Raw genomic sequence first — 23,820 nt, forward strand, 5'->3', positions numbered from 1 at the left:
AAATTTGACCAACTGGAAGAAGTGATTCTTTGAGCCATATTTGCCAATTTTTGTATTAAATTATTTTGGCGAATTTGCAGAAGTGACTCACTGGAGTCTCCACCTCTTTCATGCCTAAGACAAATTTTGAATATCTATCATGTTCAAGGTTTGATTTACATCTTGTTTGATATGTTGGAAAGTACCTTTTGTTGGCTATGGATTGAAATTTAATGTTGATGAAAACCTACAAGTACAATATCCAAGAACATGGGAGATCAGATTCCATAATGTCTCTTTAGAGGACAAAAGACTTACATCAGACTGCTAAGCAACACTTACATGGAAAATTTTCATATGGGTACAACACATGAGTATTTAATCTAAAATCTACTTTCATTTTACAAATCTTCCTTTTGCAATCTTTTTATTATGACTTTTAGTTACATGTTGTAGATGGTATTCCAAAGAGTAATAGGTCAATAAGAGTCACTGTTTGTTTCTTTTTACCAGTTTACCTCGAAGACACATCCCTGAAGTTTTTAATCCCATCTTCATAAATATCTCTGCTTCATACCCCCAAAAATGCTAAAAACTGCGACTTCTCTAGAATGTTCCACCATTATGGGATGCCAAGGAGATGCACTAGCATCCACAATGGTCTGTAGTTTCAGAATCAGGAAAACAAAATAACCATTGTTGCTTAGGATGATGACCTTTAGTAGGGTTTGGCTTCTTGCAAACATGGATAAATTTCACTCATTTTGGCTCTAAAAATGCAACAAATAGAGATCCAGCTTAATTTCGTAGAGATCCTAGCTTAATTTCGTAGAGATCCTAGCTGTATTGCTCTTGCATATTAAGTAATATTTTTTTCTTTTTCTTCTCTTGCTGCTTGTTTGTTTGATTTTTTGTGTATAGTTTATCTTCTGTGTTGGGATTAGATTAATTTTTTAAATAATAATGCTGATAATAGTTTTGTAATTCATATTGTATGCATCTGACATATGGATGTTTGGTCTAATTTATTTTGGATTACACTTCGTGATCCATCTTCAGTATGAGAGAGAGCTAGAGGAGTAAAATGAATGAATTCCAGACTTAGGCAGGTTAAAAATATGGGGAGAGGGGACGAGAAGTAGCACATGATCTGGGTGAAAGGGGGAAATGAACAATTGGTTGGATGAAGGGGAAAAGTAACTGCATAGAATAAATTAGAGAAAAAGAGAGAAGAAATAAAGGGAAAGGAGAAAGATAAATAAAACAAGAAAATTAGGACAACAAAACAAGAATATAAGTGAAAGGAAAGAAATACAAAAATAATTAATTGAAAGGAAAAAGCCTCAAACTGTCTTCTCCCCTCCCATCTCCCCATCTTTTTAACCTGCCTAAGTCTGCAATTCATTCATTTTATTCATCTAGCTCTCTCTCATTCTAATGATGGATCATTCTGATGATGGATCACAGCGTGTGACCCCGAATGTTGATGCTAAACAAATCTAACACAAATTTGCCTAATATTCGTAGGATAAATCTCACAGTTTTTTAATTAAAATATATATAAATAAACATTGTTTTTTAGGTGTCCAAGGGGTTGAGCTTAACTGGTTAAAACACTGGATTCGCACTGTGGAGACCCAAGTTCAATTCTCAATAGGGACATCTGAAGTGGAATTCAATTCTCAATAGGGACATCTGAAGTGGAATTCTAAGCTGTGACTCTTGGCCTTCCATAGGATGGGGAAGGTCGTTCATAACTCCAACCAAAGCCAATTACCAAAAAAAAAAAAAAAAACATTCTTTTTAGGTTTTTTTTTTGTTTCTTTCGTATTTTTTATTTGTATTTCCTGCGTGGGTTTACACGAAGCATTTGCAAGTGCCATTCAATGCCCTCCCTTTCTTCCTCGATGCTAAACAAATCTAACACAAATTTGCCTAATATTCGTAGGATAAATCTCACAGTTTTTTAATTAAAATATATATAAATAAACATTGTTTTTTAGGTGTCCAAGGGGTTGAGCTTAACTGGTTAAAACACTGGATTCGCACTGTGGAGACCCAAGTTCAATTCTCAATAGGGACATCTGAAGTGGAATTCAATTCTCAATAGGGACATCTGAAGTGGAATTCTAAGCTGTGACTCTTGGCCTTCCATAGGATGGGGAAGGTCGTTCATAACTCCAACCAAAGCCAATTACCAAAAAAAAAAAAAAAAACATTCTTTTTAGGTTTTTTTTTTGTTTCTTTCGTATTTTTTATTTGTATTTCCTGCGTGGGTTTACACGAAGCATTTGCAAGTGCCATTCAATGCCCTCCCTTTCTTCCTCGATGCTAAACAAATCTAACACAAATTTGCCTAATATTCGTAGGATAAATCTCACAGTTTTTTAATTAAAATATATATAAATAAACATTGTTTTTTAGGTGTCCAAGGGGTTGAGCTTAACTGGTTAAAACACTGGATTCGCACTGTGGAGACCCAAGTTCAATTCTCAATAGGGACATCTGAAGTGGAATTCAATTCTCAATAGGGACATCTGAAGTGGAATTCTAAGCTGTGACTCTTGGCCTTCCATAGGATGGGGAAGGTCGTTCATAACTCCAACCAAAGCCAATTACCAAAAAAAAAAAAAAAAACATTCTTTTTAGGTTTTTTTTTTGTTTCTTTCGTATTTTTTATTTGTATTTCCTGCGTGGGTTTACACGAAGCATTTGCAAGTGCCATTCAATGCCCTCCCTTTCTTCCTCGATGCTAAACAAATCTAACACAAATTTGCCTAATATTCGTAGGATAAATCTCACAGTTTTTTAATTAAAATATATATAAATAAACATTGTTTTTTAGGTGTCCAAGGGGTTGAGCTTAACTGGTTAAAACACTGGATTCGCACTGTGGAGACCCAAGTTCAATTCTCAATAGGGACATCTGAAGTGGAATTCAATTCTCAATAGGGACATCTGAAGTGGAATTCTAAGCTGTGACTCTTGGCCTTCCATAGGATGGGGAAGGTCGTTCATAACTCCAACCAAAGCCAATTACCAAAAAAAAAAAAAAAAACATTCTTTTTAGGTTTTTTTTTTGTTTCTTTCGTATTTTTTATTTGTATTTCCTGCGTGGGTTTACACGAAGCATTTGCAAGTGCCATTCAATGCCCTCCCTTTCTTCCTCGATGCTAAACAAATCTAACACAAATTTGCCTAATATTCGTAGGATAAATCTCACAGTTTTTTAATTAAAATATATATAAATAAACATTGTTTTTTAGGTGTCCAAGGGGTTGAGCTTAACTGGTTAAAACACTGGATTCGCACTGTGGAGACCCAAGTTCAATTCTCAATAGGGACATCTGAAGTGGAATTCAATTCTCAATAGGGACATCTGAAGTGGAATTCTAAGCTGTGACTCTTGGCCTTCCATAGGATGGGGAAGGTCGTTCATAACTCCAACCAAAGCCAATTACCAAAAAAAAAAAAAAAAAACATTCTTTTTAGGTTTTTTTTTTGTTTCTTTCGTATTTTTTATTTGTATTTCCTGCGTGGGTTTACACGAAGCATTTGCAAGTGCCATTCAATGCCCTCCCTTTCTTCCTCGATGCTAAACAAATCTAACACAAATTTGCCTAATATTCGTAGGATAAATCTCACAGTTTTTTAATTAAAATATATATAAATAAACATTGTTTTTTAGGTGTCCAAGGGGTTGAGCTTAACTGGTTAAAACACTGGATTCGCACTGTGGAGACCCAAGTTCAATTCTCAATAGGGACATCTGAAGTGGAATTCAATTCTCAATAGGGACATCTGAAGTGGAATTCTAAGCTGTGACTCTTGGCCTTCCATAGGATGGGGAAGGTCGTTCATAACTCCAACCAAAGCCAATTACCAAAAAAAAAAAAAAAAACATTCTTTTTAGGTTTTTTTTTTGTTTCTTTCGTATTTTTTATTTGTATTTCCTGCGTGGGTTTACACGAAGCATTTGCAAGTGCCATTCAATGCCCTCCCTTTCTTCCTCGATGGTAGGTTTTAATGGATGCTTACTATGTGATTCGTTGGGCAGAGCACAGAGCGGAGGCAATAGGCAAGGCTTGGATCTCTCTTTTGCATCTGCACCACCGTCTCCTCCTTTGACTTCCTCTTCCGCTGCACCACCGTCTCCTCCCTTGATCCTCTTCCGCTGCACCACCGTCTCCTCCCTTGACTTCCTCTTCCGCCTCAACATTTATAGTTCCATCACCCTTGATAGCCCTCGGATTTATTCTTTTTAATGTCCTTAATATTATTTATTATATTGTTTTTTTATGTATTTAATATTATTTATTTATATTATGTTTACTTTTTATAATATAAATATATATAAATAAAATCAGATTTTATATTTATATGCATTAATATTATTTTCATTTTTAAATAAATTTTTAAGCTTAAAATATATGAATATGTTTAAAAATAATTAATATAAATATAATATCATGATTTTTCAAAAAATAAGATGAATTTAATCATGAATTTTTTTACTCAATGCTTTAATCAATTAAGCTCAACCCTTTAAGCAGTGGGCTCCTTTTTGAAATAAATCCATTTTTTTTTTTAATGACCATGATTTTATTTATAACTGTAATTCTTAGTTAAAGTGTATAATCTGAGAATTTCTTTTTGATTAGATTGTATCAAGTAGTCCAAAATATTTCTAGTTTACATGCTTGCACTTGCAAGCTATGCGCTAGTAATGTATGTTTTTTATGACTAACAAATAAAATTAATGATTATGTTTTAAGATAAACTTTGTATATCGAACAAATTAAGTTGAGGCAGCCAATTTAGTTTCTGAAATATCTAGAATCATGCTTTTTGGATATGCTTTTGAAGCAAGACCCTGCAATGAAATATTCATTATGAATATTTTTTATTATCTGGGAGTGACTCAATGCAACCCTTTTCTGTTTATGGATTTGGCTAATATATTAAGCTTGTTTTATACAGGAGCAAACAGCAGTTGCTGATAAAGATAAATCTAAATTCTGGCAATGGAAGAATCTGGGTTCTCGAGATAAAACCAGTGTTTACAAAGGTTTGGAAATAAATGTTTTAATCTGCACAATGCTGAAGATCTTTGTACTGAATCGTCTGCTATAACTTATTTTTTGAATATAATGCAGATATGTTTGATAAATATGGACCTTTGAAAGAGGAGAAGGCTGCCATTTGTATCCAATCCAAATTTCGTGCATATTTGGTATGTTTTTTCTTTTGAATTGAAATGATAATTTGAAAATGAATGATACACGATAAAAATTCAAATAAATTAGATGACAGAGTTTGAAGAATATTTGAAATTCTTGCTTTCCTTTTGTCCTATCCTTTAGAAGGTTTCCAATATTCACGATGTCCTCAATATTTGAAATTCTTGCCTTCCTTTTGTCCTATCTTTTAGAAGGTTTCCAATATTCACGATGTCCTCTTTTTCAAAAAGGCTTACATGCTATAAAATTGGTATCAGTTAAGTTATTGAATTAAACACATAGTTATGAGGAGGCTTGTACCCTGACCCTTGGTATTCGTCTTCCATTCCAGAAACACATCCCCATTTCGGAGACCTATATGGAGATATCTCTAGACATTAGGAGACTTCAGATGAAGTTTCTTTGTGTCTCCTATTCGTCTACCATAAGCGTCCCTTGAAATGTGGAACTTCTAGTAGAGGTTTCTCAGATATGTCCCATAAGTAACATTGGATTTTCCGAAACTGAAAGTGCTGATGTGGTTGATAAAAATAAAAAATAACTAAATGAATATTAATAGACTTATAATTTTCAATTTTTTTTAATAGGAGTTTACTAGTATTTTTGGTGGTAGAAAATTTCTTTATTAAATCCCAAAGAGGTAAGAATGTCAAGTGAAACAATAACAAGTCTTAAGATGCGTACAAGCATTGAAGTTTTATCGAGTGATTGAAAATATAGTCATCTCCAAGGTCATACCCCATACTATGTTTTTAAAAATAATGGGATTCTTCTCATAGATGAACTAACTTGTTTCCCTACTCATCAAGGTTGAGCACCAGGTGTAGGAGGGTCATCATCCTACATGCCCTAAATAGTGGAATAATATCAATTTGTTCTCCACTACTACGGAACCCAAGATTCCTATAGCAAAGTAACATCTTGAGTTGAAGTCAACTTAGGTCTTTGTTGCTAATATGCAAATGGAGAAAAATAAATATCAACCAAAGGCTAAGACAATAGTGATTATGCTAGGGTACAAGAAGAACTAGAGCCTTCATCTTTCAAAGGAACCACAATGCTAGCTCCCAATTTATCACTAACACCATGTTGGTTAGTGGTAAAATCAAATAAAGATTGTGCTTCTTTTGCATCAATATCCTAAATACCCATGACTTTCTTAGTGGAAATGTCAATGAGTCTATTATCTTAGATTGTTCACTATACCAACCAAAAAATATCCGAAACTACTGAATCTAGTTTACTCCTTTTATTTTCAGAGACTAAAACTTATGCAGTTGAACCGAAAACACAAAAGTGGGTTACATAAAGTTTGAGCTTGAATCAAGATTCTCCAAGAGTCACATCTCGCAAAACTTTGCATGAACTATTGTTTAGGAAATGCATTGCTTTACTCCAGTATTCGCATGACACATCTCTATTGTATATCTTGCACCAAGACACATCCATGATTGTCTTATTTCTCCTCTCAACCATCCCACTATATTGAATGTATGGGATCGTCAACTATCTTTGAATACCTTCCTTCTCATAGAAATTATTGAATCGGTTGGAAGTGATCTCATCCCCATTATGGAATCACAAAGTTTTGATTCATCTACCTTCTAGTTCACAACTAATGCTTTGAATTTGACAAAAGAATCAAAGACTTTACTCTTTTTCTTTAGAAAGTAGGCCCACTTTTCCGTTAGAAATCAAGATGGATTTTTTAGGCCATTCAATCTAGATCTTGATTAGGCTATTCAAATGCCAGTACTCATATGAGATCTTGGAACTTGTTATCAATGAAGAATATGTAAGAAGAAGAAGAAGAAGAAGAAGAAAAAGAAGAAGAAGATGATGATGAAGAAGAAGCAAAAGAAGCAGAAGGAAAAAGGGAAGGAGTAGGAGGAGGAGGAGGGGAAGGAGGAGGAAGAGGAGAACACGAAGATAGAGAAGAAAAAGGAGAAGTCGAGCCAATAACATCTTGCCGTGCATTATCAGTACTTGGAGAAATTTAAAAAGAAGATCTCGATCAGGCCATTCAATCAATGCTAGAGTACCATCTACCATCCTTCACCTCTTCTTCAAAAGCACACCAAAGATTAGAGAAATGGAAGAACACATTCAGTACCAGCAAGAGGTATATTCTAGTCTCAAGTAGAACAAGGCAAAGACACACAATAGAATGAAAAGGGAAGTAAATTAGTGCAAACTTCTGACATAGATAGTGCTACTTGAGCTAGATATAGAGGGAAGACCCATCTTGGAGCTTAAGTTAATTTTCGAAACACACATGAAGAAGTTGAGGAATTCTAGTCCTAATCACAAAGTACCTCACAAAATGGAAGTATTTGTTGGTCAAAGTTACCACATGGGAAGATGAAGATTTTATGCAAAAGCATCAATACTTGATCAACCTAGAGGACAATGCTTGTGTGAAGAGGGCATGCATAGGGTTATGAGCAGTTGGCTTGTAGCTACCTTAACTCCAAATAAAATTGTATAATCATTGATATAGTTTTATATAGGTAGTTAAGTCAGCTTGGGTGGCATCCAAGGCATAACTATAGTATATATAGAAGGTAGAGGTTAGTTATTATCATTAATTGAGTGTTGTGTTTTTATTAAATACTATTGGAGGTATGCCCCTCAAATTGGCTTAGGAGGTTGCCCTCTTGAAGTATATTAGTATCAAGTATTTGTAGCATATTTCGTATTATATTATTATATTGTGCATGTTGTTTCATTGCATTTTACCATGTCCCCTTGTGAATCCCACATCTAGAGAGTTTTGACATTGGACTTGCTGAGTGCTCACCCAAGTTCAGCACCAAGGCTCATCAAAAATGTGTTTGCATATACCCACAGTTAACATGGCAGGTACTCAGCAAAAAGTCCTGTGAGTACTCAGCAACTTTGGCAAGTTTGTAAGCTATGGCTTTTAACTATTAGGGTGATGACTACTTGTTGAGATCGTCTTGAGATGAATAAAAACTACATGAGTAAAATCTCACACAAATAAAAAATACAGAAACTTTGTCAATTGTTTAGACTCTATATCAATATGTCATTTTCAACTTCTCATGGCTGTTCATATCTGATCAGTTTTCTTCTTTTAAATATTGTTTTGCTTGCAGTTACTATTGATGGTTTTGGAAGATCAGTGTCATTAATGCTTAATAATTAAATGAACCGTAATTCTTGGAGTGCCATTACCATGACATTATGATATTGAATTGTGATGGCAGGCTAGAAAATCTTTTCGAAGTTTAAAAGGTACGGTAAGACTTCAGGCACTTGTTCAGAGACATGAAGTAAGGAAGCAGGCAGCTAGCGCTCTGCAATCCATGCAATCTTGGATCAGAATACAGAGCCAGATTCGGGCCCGTCGCTCATGCATGGTAACTGAAGGTCGACTTAAGCAGAAAAGACGTGAACACCAAATGAAACTTGAAGCTGAGCTTCATGAGCTAGAGGTATGATCATTCAACAATGATGAAATAATTATACAAAAGGGCTATAAAAGAATGCAAATTTCTTATATCATCTGAAATTGAAAATGTTTTACTCTTGGGAGTTCTCTCTGAATAATTTTCTTCAAAATTTATAATGAGAAAATTGAATTTTTTTTTGAATTTGGTCTTCATCTTGGTTTTAGTGTTGGGAAAATGATCCGACTTGCATAATTACAATCTTTATATTTGTTCATCTAAAATTTTAAGCATCACATTAATGAGATTCTTCTGAGAACTGTGCTACTAAGTACTATGGATGTATTCATTATGTCTTTAGTTCATAATTTTGTGTTTGTTATGTGACCTTTGTAATTTTTAGCATGCAAAGATGTAGTTTGTAACGGTTTTCCTTATACAGGTCAGCCTGAAACCTATCCTTTGCATTCCTTGACAATGAATTCACTTTCTTTTCCCAAGTGATCTAAGTTAATTTCCCTTACAAATTAATAATCTTGTGTTCTTTATTTGGGCCATCCACACTATATACTTCTTTGAGTAGGATGACTTCTACTTAATTGCATTTGAACTTCAGCATGAGATCTTGATTGGGTTGTCAATTTTCGTTATCGTTTATTCCTCCAGATAACAGGGCCACTTTTCTTTGTTATTTCACAATTGTTACAAACAGTTTTAGCTTTTCCTAACATTTTTGATGGAGGAGAGCAACTAGGATGAATATGTGTATGTATGAGAAAACATGTGCACACACACACATGAGCTGAACAGTAAAACACTATATTTGTTTGGGGTTGATTAACAGATGACGACCAAGATGTGGCCAGTTCACATATTTTGCCTCAACACATGAATATTGATGTCAATGTCAAATAGCAGAATCCCTGTATTTTGTGCCTAAAATGTTGCATCTTGAACCTTTTAAAAGGTAGCTTGAGTAGTATACACATAACCGCATGGTGTTGAGATCTACACAGGCTGTTTCTAACTTCAAACAAAGTTCTTAGTGAAGGTATAATAATTAAGCATCCAGTAGAGCCACTCACTATGCCATTTGTGCAACCTATGTAGTCTGTTTGCAGCCCATACAACGTTCAATTTCATCAGAGTTTTGGTGATTTGTTCAAATCTGTTGAGCAGATTGACAAACAAATAGCATCCGGGAACAAATGCAGCTTTGGATGTTGCATGGATTGAGGCTTTGAGCTAGAATCCATACATACACAACTGTTTGAACTCCATGTTAGGATGGCTTGTGAGGTCCATTTTCTAGATATACTGTGGCGGCAATGCCAAACAATATAACATTGTGTTATAAATCATAACAGTTATACAATTAAGGGTACATTCCAAAACCACAGTTTTGTCATAATGATATGATTTGAGAGCTACAAGATGCTAACAAACACAAAGGGTGTTTGTATACAGAAGGCTACTGATAACTAGCATTTTTTGACAAATGACAAAGAATCTCAATAGCATTTTTTACAATCATTTTAAATGAAAAGTAAACAACCACTCATCTGAAATACTATTATCAGTGTTATAAAAAACTTGTTGCCATGTCAAATAAGCATTCAAAGACTGGGTGGAGAGTGATTGAGTTGGCTGTAAAAGATCAGATACTGAAAGAAAGTTGAAGTCAAATGATAAAGAAATGAAGATTAGGCTGAAGGAAAATTATACACGAGTACTAATATTCTTGAAGGATATGAAAGATAAGATAATGAAAATGATCATCAGGATGTCACAAATGGAAAAAACAACGCTGTAGAATCAGTAGCATGAGGTAGCCATGAATGAGTCACGACTCACATCCAATGGCTGTGATTCTTGAAATGGAAGTTTTGTGTTTGAAGGCCAAAGTAATAGAGTTTTCCAAGGAAAACAAATAGAATTAAACATCATGTTGAAAAAAATTCCAAAAAAATGCTAAAAGTGGTGGTGAAAGCTACCAACACACTTTTGAAATTTTATAGAAAAGTGAAGGCAGGAAGTTGGAAATTAAATGGAGAACTAGAATTCACCTTTATCTAATCCCCAGAGCTGCTGCCTGGGTCTACTTTATCATCGACTCTTAGTACTTCCACAGTTCCACTAAATAAGTTGACAAGGATGCTGACAAATCTAGAGCAGGGAGAAGGATAGAGGGGAAAAATGTAGAGCCTGGGTCTACTTTATCATCCACTCTTAGTACTTCCACAGTTCCACTAAGTAAGTTGACAAGGATGCTGACAAATCTAGAGCAGGGAGAAGGATAGAGGGGAAAAATGTAGAGCCTGGTTTTGATATAAGCATAAGTTGACATCATTGCATTTTACAATACTGAGGCACTACTGGAGAAGGATAGAGGGGAAAGGTGTAGAGCCCAGTTTTGACATAAGCATAAGTTGACTTCATTGCTTTTTACAATAATAAAGCTCTAGGAGAGAAGGATGGAGGTGAAAGATGTAGAGTCCAGATTTGGCATAAGCATAAGTTGACATCATTGCATTTTACAATAGTAAGGCAGTAATGAAGGATTGGTTGCTTTCATATAGGTTGATGTAGTAAGCATGGGAAGCTGATGTAGTATCCTTGACCACTGGCCAATTTGCTGCATCTATTCTGTTTATTTTCTCTGTGTACAGCTTGACTTGATCTGAGTTCTCTACAATTGAGTTTTCTGTCAAATTGTATGAAAGCTGGGACTGCAAATTGTAGATGGTGAATATGATGAATAATATTAATCAATGAAGACCTCTTATTTTATCTAATATGTTGTGTTTTTGAATTGAAATGACTACCGTATCCTAGTGTAGCTCTGCTGATGCAAATATTCTTGCATATTCTATTTGTTTTGCATTACATAACTACATTTTGTTTAGACCGGAATATTATATTACTCATGGCACTCTTCTTGATTGAAATCATATAATATGGAAAAATTACAATATTGATTAGGAAGAAAGAATCGGAAGAAATTAAATACATAATCGGTAAAAAGAATGATGACACATGTGAAAATATATTTAAGTTTGAGAAAATTGGAGTGCTCGCTTGAAAAAGTTATTTTCTGATGCAAAAGAACCTTTGTAAGGCTGATTTACCTGGCCATGCTTTTGCTAATGGCTTGCCAGTGAGTCTAATTATATACCCGTGAATATTTTGCCCAGTTAAATATATTTTTTCAACTACTTAAACCTTTTTGCAAAATTTTTATGAACACAGGTTGACTGGCTGGATGGTGCAGAAACAATGGAAGAAATTATAGCAAGGGTACAACAGAGGGAAGAAGCTTCTGTCAGACGTGAAAGAGCCATGGCATATGCTTTTTCTCATCAGGCATGTATTCAAATCTATATGTTTAATTCTGCCCTTATTTCATTCAGAACTTGATTTGTTGTGTGAAGGGCCTTATGGTTCCAGTGTTTCTGCAGTGGAGAGCTAGCTCAAAATCGAACCTTGGATATGCTGGATATGAAATTGATAAAACTAATTGGGGTTGGAGCTGGATAGAACGCTGGATTGCTGCCCGTCCATGGGAAAATCGCTTGCTTTCTCAAGGTATGAAGGATGGCTTGGAAAACAACAATCCTACAAATGGGCACATAAATGGCCACAAGCATCTGGTGGGGGTTAATGCAAAGAAAGCAATCATGCCTTATTCCAAAATGGGTCAGATGAATGTAAAGCCGCCTTCTCCAGAAAAATCTTCCTCACGTGACAGTGACAACTACATTGACAATTCTAAAGAACACCCAAATATCACTGATTCTGAGGCAAAGAAAAAATCACCTCTGCCAAAGCATGATAAACCAGCTATGCAAAAGGTGAATAAGGCCCGACAAAAAGTGAGCCAGGTTGTAGATGCTGGAATATTGGCCTCTTGATAATCACATGGGAAAATAAGCAATGCTGTTGAAATCCAAAAGCTATGTAATGAGAATATTGTTACAGAAATTGGAGGGAGAAAGAAATATTGTTTCAAGGTTCTCAGATAGGTTGGATAGACAAGATATGGGGACTGCAAATAAATAGAGTGAATGCTTGTCATGGATTTTGTGTAGTGGCATTGAGAAGTGCAGGTTGGACTAGGAAGCTTCTACTGGCTTTAATCCTTTTGCTTCTAGTATATAAGAATTTGGTAAAGTGAATCATGTTCATTGTCCAAAGAAGATTACTCTCTTGAAGACATACTTCTATTCTGGTTTGCATTAAAGAAGTAGACAGATTGCAACTTTTTTCTTAGTCGGGAAAATTATCTGCTTTTAGTGCTTCAAAAAAAGTGTTTTTGTACTTGTTTTGTGTGCACAAGCTTGAAGTGAGTAATGCGAAGGAAAGTTTGTCTCAGTACAGCTTGTGTACAGTATGTATAATTGTGAATTTTTTTATGCACTGAAAAAATGCTTAAACAAGTTGTAACTGTTTTAAATTTCTCTCCAGAAGGAAACGATTTGCTAATATGTTTATTTTAAAAGTAAGCCAAATATAGATGTGCTCGAGGGATAATTTTTGGACTTAAATGTCTCTATCCTAATTGCTGCCTTCAAGAAAACAAGAATTTGCAGATAAACTCATAACATGAGAATTATGTGGATAAATTTGTATCCTTACAGTCTAAGAATACATTTTTTCTTTGGTTCTAATTTGCCTTAAAGTTGGCATGCTGTCAACCAAAGGTCTATAACTTTTTTCCTTCTTGAAGTCATAAAATTCAAACACATTCCATAACAATGTCAGATTGCATTTGCATGTTTTAGTTCTGTTTTTTGATATGAATGTGAAGGTCCACTTTTCTACAAAACCATATATATATATTTATATATAGCAGTCTTTTGTTGATAGCTATCTATAGCTTCTTCAAGCTTCAGAGGAGGTTCTTCATGTTCCTATTCTTTTTTGGATATTGTTTCAGAGGCTTCTTAGTCCTTCATCCTTTTTTCTCTCTTTTGAAGAGGAGTTTTCTCCTTTTCTCCAGTTGTGACTTCTTCTTTGTTTTCTTTGACGCCCATGTAATATTTAGAAAATAAATTCAATTTGTTTAGTAGCTTTTGGATTTGATTGTCTTTTTTAGCATGAACATTTTGGTATATATATATATATATATAAAATAGAAAATCAAGCACTGATACAAATGCTTATAGATTGTTTGCTGCCCTTGTTAATTTTCAGCTTTAGATTGGCTTATAATGGCTCTGCCTTATTTCCTATGAGCGATAAATTGACTTCCTTTATTCCCGAGGTGGACAAAGGCAGTAAGGTAAGATTATACTTTTGGTACTTAGAATTTGTCAATTGACAGAAAATTACTCATTCCATCATTTTACGTCAATTTTCACTCAAGAGATGGTAAGATTGAGACCTTTGTCTCAGACTAATAATATGAACTTAAAGACTACATGAGTCCAATCACGACTATTGGGATAAGCTTTTCTTTATTAACAGTTATTGTATAAATTCAGCACGAATGGATTTAGTTTTGTCCTAAATTGTCAAAATATGGTATTGTTGATTGAAAGCTTGTTCCACTTATGCATAATAGTATCATGGTTCAATTATAGTGGATTTATTCATGTCCTGTAATGTCAAAATAAGCTATTGTTGATTGAAATCTTGTTCCACTTAAAAACTGCAAGTATCATGCTTGAATTAAGCTTGATAACAAAATGTTATAGTTGGCATTGAGCATGGATACAGATTGCGTATGTATTTTTGGTAAAAAGTATAGCCCCAAATCAGCACTCCTTTTCTTCCTAAAAGTAGTTTGAGACGATAAGGGAATTTTGAAGCCAATGAAGATAATTGAAAGGAAGCAACTGTTAAATTATTTTCATCAATGAAAACAACAAATTTCTGCCGAAAATTGATCTTTAATAGCCATCCAAACACATTTTTGTTTGAAGCTCTAAACTCATCCATGTTTTGAATAACATTGCAAGGAACAAAATCAGGGTTAGATGCCGTTTTTTTTTAGCATCATCTTTTCTGTTAAATCCTCCATCTAGAATGATCATTCATGGATGTAATGAATAATAATTTGACAAAAGATAATGATACCAAATGCTGATGATCTAAGTTTAGAGCAGCATCCACGTATTTGTAAGAAACTGATAACATACAATGAACAGGTAGATCAGTTCTTGATTCAAAAGTTTTTAAGAAAAATTAAGTTACTCAAAAACTGATTTTTATGAGGCTTATCTATAACCCAGGTCAAACTGCAGATTACACCAAGTTTGAAGGTATAGTAAAGTTTAAAACCATCGATAGAGCATCGTGGAGTTCAAAACTGGAAGAGGAGGCTGCCTTTGGTTCCATGTAGGTTGTCTTTGTAACTAGTTTACTGGGAGGGTTGCATTACAATCTTTATTTTTAGGGAGGGGGAGTAGTTAGTAGTGAGGAAATGCCAACTGAGGTCAGATTTAGGACTGCTACATACTCAAATATTTAAGATAATAATAGTATTATCTTATATGAGTTTTAAGAATTTTATTGCAGAATTGATATTACCTAAGTTGCTGAATCGTGGGGTTTTCTAGGAGATTCTAGGTACAAAACGTACGAACTCTGAAATGAGTCTCCTGTGGGTACATCCGAGGTTGGCATTTTTAGACGCCGAAATGTTTTTGAAGTATTTAGTGATTCTAGTTTGATCTTTTTGATATTTTTAAGACCTGCAGTGCTGATTATTGAACTCAGAACTGTAGCGTTGTAAAATGTCATTGGACCAATTTACACCTCATGTTTGTGCCCCTACTTTAGTGTGTCTCCCTCTCATTTCCTATTTGGGTCCGTTCAGTGTCTTAACTCCGTTTCTGATGCCATATACACCTGCCAACTGATTTCTTGGAGCATTATCCTTCTCCTTGGGGCTTATTGAGGTCCCTGACTGAGGTGCACCCTGGTCCCCCTTGGTTAGGCTCTATTTCAAAGTGTGAGATGGGTCCTATCTCTCTGGCGGGAAATGAAATTGGTGGCTCAACATGACCCTTGCAGGTCAGCCTAATCAGTAAAATGACCTAGAATCTCCTATATAAAGACATTTGATTAACCTAATTGTATCTTGACTCTTAAGAATTTGTCAAATATAGCCAAGATCTAGAGCTCAATGAATAAGACGAGAGAGACAATATTTGATAAGAATAAATTGTATTCTAATCAAGATGCAAAATACAATCAACTGGATCATTCCATACAATGTAAGATGAGCTTAATTATAAAGGCAAGGCCACATAGATATGTGAGCACATAATCATGGCATGTGGCTCAATGAGAAACAAGGGTAGGTAGGAGAAATAATAAAATATTCTACAAGAGGTGGATCATCCATTGAAAGTGGAATGCAACAACAAGATAAGACCACAAAAGGTGGAATTTCTCCTACATGCATCATCCCTATGTGCACCCCTAAGTGTCTCATATGCAAACTACTATGAAATGCATTACTCTAAGTCAACTTAAGTAAAGTGTAATGATGAGATATAATTTACACCAACACCTCTCGTTAAGTGCAACTTAGGGGAATGCAGACTCAAGTTAACAATGCAAGATGGGTCTTGGCTACTAGGCCATGTAAGGTACCCATGTACAAATGCAAATGCAATCAAACCAATGCAATCTCTCACAAATAGAGAAAGAGAGAAAAACCATGTGGGAAAATACTCGCCCCCCCCCCCCCCCCCCCAAAAAAAAGAGAGATGAATAGCTATACAAAATAACTCTCAAAGAAGAATGAGAAGGACAAAACCCCATATGAGGGAAAAATCACCCCCATAAGAGAGAAGAGAGACCAAGTAGCCCCCCCTCAATGTAGAATGTGCAGCAATGGTAGAAGCTCAAAATTGAATGAAAAAATTGCTCCACGATCGTCGAACAACATTCCTTATGTTAGGAAGAAACAAAACCTAAGGTGTAATCGTGAAATCTCCCCAATCATGAAGGAAAGATGAAGGAAAAAAACTCAAGATTTATGGAGTCTCTGAAAACTGCTCAAGTGTTCCCGTGTCGATGATAAAAGTTACCCCCTCCAAATTAGGTGTTCTAATCCACACTATTGAAAAAGCAATCCAAGATCTAGTGGAGATGAATGTAGAACACGATCCAAAGACTCACATGTCTCCTCTAAGGATAAAGAGACCTCCTCCAAGTGTTGTGCATAAGAATCCTCAATCATGTCAACCTCGAAAGAATGATCATGTAGAGAACAAACAAGAGGGTCAAAGTATTCCCTCACAACAATTGAAGAAGGATCATCTTCATCAAAGAGAAGATGAATGTCATCAACGATGTCTCCCAAATTTGCAATGTAGGACTCCACAAACAAACCTGCAATGTCTATCAAGTAGTCATCCCAAGGAACTGAAGCTGGAAGACAAGGGATATCCTGCTGCACTGAATCACAAGAAGCCCAAACCGTAGTAACATTTGCATCATCAGGTACAATAGTAGATGTGATATCAATAGGAGAAGATGAAATGCAAGGCTCAAGAACGGGGGTCACATGTGAGAATACCCAAGTTCAAGTAACCAAAGTTCTTCTTGATATCCGAATCAACACAAGAAGTGTGATCATCATGTGAAGAATCAATCTCATCAATAGGAACAAAATCTGCAAAGGAGTACAACCGAGGTGCATGATCCACCACCCCTGTAGCAATAATAGCTCTAGTTTCCAAGTCTCTAATGACAACTAAATCAAGTGTGAACTTCACAGTTTTCCTTGTTGCCCCATGAGTGATCTGATAGATGAAAAGAAGATTGTTTGTCAAATGGGGTATACACAACACATCATTGAAGGAGTTGTCCCCAATGGCAATAGATCCTTTCCCAATCACCTTCATATATGTATGATTGCCCATCAAAATCGGTGGCATGCTAAAAGGCTCAAATGAAGAGAACATAGACTACGATGCCATATGATGAGAAGCTCTTGAATCTGGAAGCCATCTCCTTGAATCATGACTTGTAGTAGCACAAAGAGCTTGTCCCTTTCCTTTTGACTATGAGGAAGGGGAGGGAGATGAATCCTTTTTCTTGTAAGTGGATGACAAATCAATGTTGTTCTTCTTGAGGACGTTGGTCAACTCATCAATCTGCTTGGTGTGGCAATGATGCTCATCATGACCATTTTTCTTGCAATATGAACAAGAATCCTTTTGTTGTGGAGAGGAAGTTGTGCTCTATCTTGTTGTGTCTTAGGCTTGAACTCCTTCTTGTTGTTGGAATCCTTTCCTTGATTCTCTTGACTTCCTTGATTAGCCACCAAAGCCATGCACTTTGAAGGTTTGAGAATCCCCATGCTCAACAATTTTGACTATTCCAACATCAACATCTCTGTGAATGCATCAAATGAGGGAATAGTGAAAGAACTACCCATTGTCAAGCGATGAGTTTGGAAGCTAGAAACAAATGTTGCATATTCTAATGAAATATTTCCCAATAGGTTGCAGACCAACCGCACATCCTTCTTATCCATGCCACAATCCTTATGTTGTGCTCGTAGCTCATTTGCCTTAGTGACAGTCTTGGATGTATCAAATTTCTTGGGATCCAACATGGTGTGATCATCATCAAGTTGATAGCCTCTAATCTCATACAATTTTCCTAAGACATCCCATGCATCCTTAGTTGTTTTATACTTATCAATGTGAAAGATGAGATCCTTTGATATGTATTTCCTCATTGTCCCTAGTGCCATAACATTTTTAGTGAGTCATTCCATGTAAGCACTAGTATCAACTTTAGGAGCAGTTGGCACAGTGATAGTTTCATCAATATGGTGAGTTAATCCCTTTTCCATTAACTTCATACATCAATTTTCCATGAAAGGTAGTTATGTGGAGTTAAAAGTGGAAATTTAGGAGAACCCATAGCAACAAAATGCAAGAGCACAAGATAAAGAGAGGCACAATCACACAAGACACCCCCCCAAAAAAAAAAATTCACTCTTAAAAAAAAACCCCAAAATGATGATTTGACACTTTATACTTAGTGCGTGTACAATGGGCCACTTGCAAAAAATGACAAAGTGGACTTCTGATCTCAACTTTACAACTTCCTCAAGTAGACTATAAGAGACTCAAATAAATATTGCAAGTGATCTAGAATGAGATCCAAGCAAATTACAAGTACCAAATAGGCCAAAAATGACCAAATACTGAAAGTACAATTTCTACTCAAAATGGTAAAAATCTGAGAGCTCCACGTGAAAGTAGATGAGAAATTATGCACTTTAAAAAAAGACAACACCTGAGAAGGAGGTCGTATGAGCCCAAACGAAGCCTCTGAAGTTGCAAAATTGAGGATTGGATAGGTACAGTTGTGAAAAATTAAAAATTATAAAAAATTTATCCACCAAAATTAGAAAATACCACCACCACTACGAAGAGCACAAAAAATTAGCCCAAATTAAAAAGAAATTGCACTAAAAAAGAGCTAAAATGAGTGAGATATGAGCTTTCAAAGTTCGTCTTTGAAACCAGAAAGCAAAATGAGAGGGGGTCCGATTTTTAAAAAAAAGGTGATGATGCAGGATGACATCAACACTTCGCGAAATTAAAATTGATGCTCGTCTAGCCGTCATCACCAAAAAACACTTGTCCTACGTGGCGTCCATATGGTACGAAATGACATGTGGCAAAATGTAAGTGGCTCTGTATGGATGATGTGACGGTACAGATTGTACAAAAAGCATGCATGTACTGAATGACTAGTCCACAAAATATGATGTGGCACTCTAGATGGCAGGGATGTGGTGGTGGACACAATTGCTAATCTATTTTCTCTGTGTGGCACAGTAGATGACTGCCACGTGTTGTTTAATGAGGCATGAAAGTTCTTGGGCGACGAGTAGCAAGGGGCTGTGTGGCGGTCAGAGCAAGAGAGGTGGTGCCAGAAAGGGTAGTGGGGGGTTTGGCAGGATGGCGGAGGCCGATAGGAGGGCGACCAATGGTGGTGATGGTTGGCAAAATGCAGTAGTGGCAGTGGTCAAAGCGGAAAAACTAGTGGGAGTAGGCGGTCAAGAAGTGAAGTGGCCGCTGAGAGAGTACGATAGCGGTCACAGAATACGGGCGACTGGTGGCATCAGAGAACAGGGCGCGGTGCAGGTGGCAAGGGCTGAAATACAAAGTATGATCCTTGCCAAACATTGTGTAGTGTACGACCTTGGGCGGGGGTTAAACCACCCCCCTCCCAAAAAAAAAGCAAAACTATATATATATATATATTTTTTTAATTTTTTTTTGAAATAAATTTTTTTTACAGTGCCCCTTAAAAAATAAAACTGTGAATTAATTGAGATTTAATATTAAAAAAAATCATAGAATTTTTTTTTTTTTAAACAAAATCATATCGTACTACCCAAATTGGGTAAATTTTTCTTCCAAAGCTCGAAATTCACTTTTCACCAAATATAGGCAAATTTATACTCAAAATATATGGAAATGGCCTCCTAGACTCAATGGTGAGGTTGAAAACACCGTAGGATGCCCCCAATTTTCACTGTTCCTTAGATCCAAAAATGAAATGCTCCAAAGTGTCTCCAAAAAGACTACTCAATGAAGCCCTAATGGCTCTGATACCATGTAAGAATTTGTTAAATATAGCCAAGATCTAGAAAACAATGAATAACATAAGAGAGAGAGAATATATTTGATAAGAATAAATCGTATTCTAATCAAGATGCAAAATACAATCAACTGGATCATTCCATAGAATGTAAGATGATTCTGCTTATAAAGGCAAGGCCATATGAATATTTGAGCACACAATCATGGCATGTGGCTCAATGAGAAACAAGAGTAGGTAGGAGAAATAATAAAATATTCCACAAGAGGTGGATCACCCATCAAACGTGGAATGTAACAACAAGATAAGACCACAAAAGGTAGAATTTCTCCTACATGTATCATCCCTATGTGCACACTTCCCTAAGTCAACTCAAGCAAAGTGTAGTTATGAGACATAATTTACACCAACATTGACAAATCAAAGTCTCCATCTCCAAGAAATCAAGCATTTGTGCATTTATCATCAAACATTTTTAGAGGTCTTCAACGTTGCATATCTTTCATTCAACCATTGTGGAGCTAAATTACATCATTCATATGCAAGCATGTGTGCACGTGACTAGGTTTTTGTCATGCTCATGCTATTTCATACAACATATGTGATTACATACAAGAAGCAAAACATCATTATCAACAATTGCAGATCTGAGATATACCTTTCCATTATTTATTTCAGTATTTGCAATATTTCATTCAAGGTTAATTTCTAAACCGGGGTTTGACTTAGCCAAATCCCCATTCCCAACCTATTTCCCTTCTCTAGTGTGCACAGGAACAAGTACAGAGTTGTGATCTTTAGAATTGACTTTATTTATAAAGACGAACGAATTCCCCTTTGGATGACGAAAAGTGTGGAGGACCAGAGCGACAAGCATTTTGGTCCTAACATTTTAGGAGCTCCTTCTAAGAACAGATCAAAATACTCTTACATTGCTCATATCCAGGTTTGTGGCTCGATCCAATGACTGTAACTTACTGTTTGTGCATAATTACTTCAATTCTGACACATTTACCCTAATTTCAACATTTCAACAATTCAACTTAAAAGAGGGTATCAATTTCCAATCTAGTGGATCTAATAGAATTCTCAGTCCTATCCTTTGTTGATTTGCGGCTAGATCTCTTGGGTTTACCCCTCTTTATTGTAATGGTGCCTAAGCCTAAAATTAGTTGTTTTTACCTTGATTGGGTGAAAGTCCTAATTTTTAACCATTACATTTTGGTGAGCTTGAATCCTTACACCTTTAATTTTGGTTTATGTTCTTAGATCTGAGTGTTTATGCAATTTAAAATTCAAAATTATATTTACAAGTTTAATTTCCAATTGAATTTAAACAATTTAGAGGTTAAATAAAAAAACCCCTAATTTTTAATTCTAAAATTGAGCTCGTGAGTTGTCTAATTTGGATTAATTGTTCCAGACTTGATTTGTGAACAATTTAAATTTTGATTTCGCATTTATAGATCTTATTTTAATCAAATTGCATAAATTTAGAGGTTTAGTTCACAAAAACCCTAATTTATTTTGGTTAATTTGATTTGTGGGTTGCATAATTTTCAAATCTATTTTCAGATCTGATTTTGGACATTCATAATGGTGCTTACTAGATCTGATTTATTTGCTATTTTACTCATGATTACATTGCTTTTTACTTACATCTATCATAATCATGTGTTGGATAATGGTTTCTTTCATTTCACATTGCTTCTTTTCATTCATAACACTTTGGCATATTGCATTTTTAGAATCCTTTATTTCAATCAATCAGATCTCAAATATTTCATTTATAGTACATGTTGTTTAATGATGATATTTTTAGGGAAATGCATTTCATATATAGATTGCATGAAATCTTTTGTAGGTCCCGATCCTAGAGATGCTAATGGAAAACCTAATACTTGCACCTCTCCTGGGGTATCTAATGTGAATGAAGAACAAGCTAATTCTCCTATCAATGATCTCTCTAATGTAGAGAAAACATTGAAGAGCAACATGGCACTATATTCTTCTCGTACACATACCCTAGTGCAAGGGGGGCAAAATCAAGATATTGGTGTTTCAATCTCTCTAGATCCCCCTTATTCTCCTAGAGCCTATCTTAACCATCAAAATATTTGCAAAGAAGATGATGTTATGCATTTCATTCATGATATATCTCCCAGCATAACATTAAGTAAAGATGAGGCCTTAGATGATAAGGATCTTCCTTCCCAACCCATCAAAGAGGATATGCATGATGATAGAAAAGAAAATCTCCCTGCACAAGATATTCCTTCATCTACTTTTCCCTTTGCTCCTTCTAAATACACTTACACTACAAATTTCAAAGAGATCCATTATAATGTTCCTCCTCAATTAATAAATTCTCATAAGAGTGGCTATAACATAATATCAAAACAATGTTTTAGAGGGCAAGGACTTGGGAAATTTGAACAAGGAGTTAGAGTCCCTATAAACCCTCCTACACAAGCTAGTACGATATTATAGGACATTACCATGATTCCCCTTTGGATGATCTCCTTAGAATTAAAAAAATTAAGGATTATCTTGCAAGACATAAGACTTATCGTCCATCTAAGGGTGCTTCTTCTTCAAACACTCCTTTTGGCTCATATCATCAAACTCATGACCATCATGCTAATGATTGTCTCAATTTTCAAAAGAGTATGCAGGAACTAGTTGATAATGGAACTGCTAAAATCATAGATGACAATCCTTCTTCTAACAACCCTTGTCCTACATCAAAAGAGACAAGATCCAATCCCATTGATGATCAAGAGAAATTAGCTACTAGAATCTTTTGGAGATTGAAGTATGATAAGAATGTTTTTCCTTCCATAAAATTCACCAATAAACATAAGGAAGATAATGAAAATTGTCTTTTTCATTGTAGTTGTGCTCATTCTCTTGGAATATGTAAAGCATTTAAAACATTTGTTCAAGATCTATATGATTAGGATTGCATATCTGACACAACTGATTTTGCTCTCTTCCTTGGTGAGAAAGTAGTGCCTTAGCACTCTATTCACCTTTCATGTTTCTCCTCATCCTATGAAACAAGAAACTAACTTAATTGGGAGCTCTTTGTCATAAGAGGTGATTATTTTTTAATTACAAACATTTTGGGGTAGCAACATAGTTCATTCTTGCCTCTATCTTGTTTCTTTTCTCTCTAGGTTTCACTATTCTCTTTAGGGCTTGCATTTTTCATGATTTGATATCCTTTCTTGCATGGAAGGGTATGTCTCTTATGATTAATCTCTCCTTAGGGGAGTATGTGATCCTTCTTCCAATCCTTTCTCTATTTCTCTTTGAAGATTACCTCTTCTTTAGAGTTGCATTATATATATATATATATATATATATATATATATTAATGTCTTTTTTTGCATTGAATATTCCTCCATGTGAGTATATTGTCCATTGGCTTATGTTGAATCTCTCCTTAGATGTTTTCCAATTCTTCTCAATGTCCTTACACTTGGGGGACAATGATCTCTCTCTTATCCTTTCTAATGACCTACTTTTCCTTTTTTGAGTGGCATTTGCTTATGATTTGATGTTATTCCTTGTGTAAAGTTGTTGTTTGCTCAAGGATT

The 23,820-nt window shown here is 35.3% G+C and overlaps 1 protein-coding gene across 5 annotated transcripts in view; it reads left to right on the forward strand.

The window, feature by feature from the left end:
* The window catches only part of LOC131066333 (protein IQ-DOMAIN 5), a 35,645-nt gene extending 22,639 nt beyond the window's left edge, over window positions 1–13,006 (forward strand). For all 5 annotated transcript variants that reach the window (XM_058001075.1, XM_058001073.1, XM_058001076.1 and 2 more), the window contains 5 exons: window positions 4,960–5,047; window positions 5,136–5,212; window positions 8,450–8,677; window positions 11,882–11,995; window positions 12,091–13,006. In XM_058001075.1, the coding sequence (XP_057857058.1) occupies window positions 4,960–5,047; window positions 5,136–5,212; window positions 8,450–8,677; window positions 11,882–11,995; window positions 12,091–12,543 (960 nt within the window). In that variant the 3' untranslated portion in view covers window positions 12,544–13,006. The remainder of the gene's footprint in view (window positions 1–4,959; window positions 5,048–5,135; window positions 5,213–8,449; window positions 8,678–11,881; window positions 11,996–12,090) is intronic.
* The last annotated feature ends 10,814 nt before the right edge of the window (window positions 13,007–23,820 follow it).

Source organism: Cryptomeria japonica, chromosome 3 (assembly GCF_030272615.1).
Source record: "Cryptomeria japonica chromosome 3, Sugi_1.0, whole genome shotgun sequence".
Classification (NCBI taxonomy): domain Eukaryota; kingdom Viridiplantae; phylum Streptophyta; class Pinopsida; order Cupressales; family Cupressaceae; genus Cryptomeria; species Cryptomeria japonica.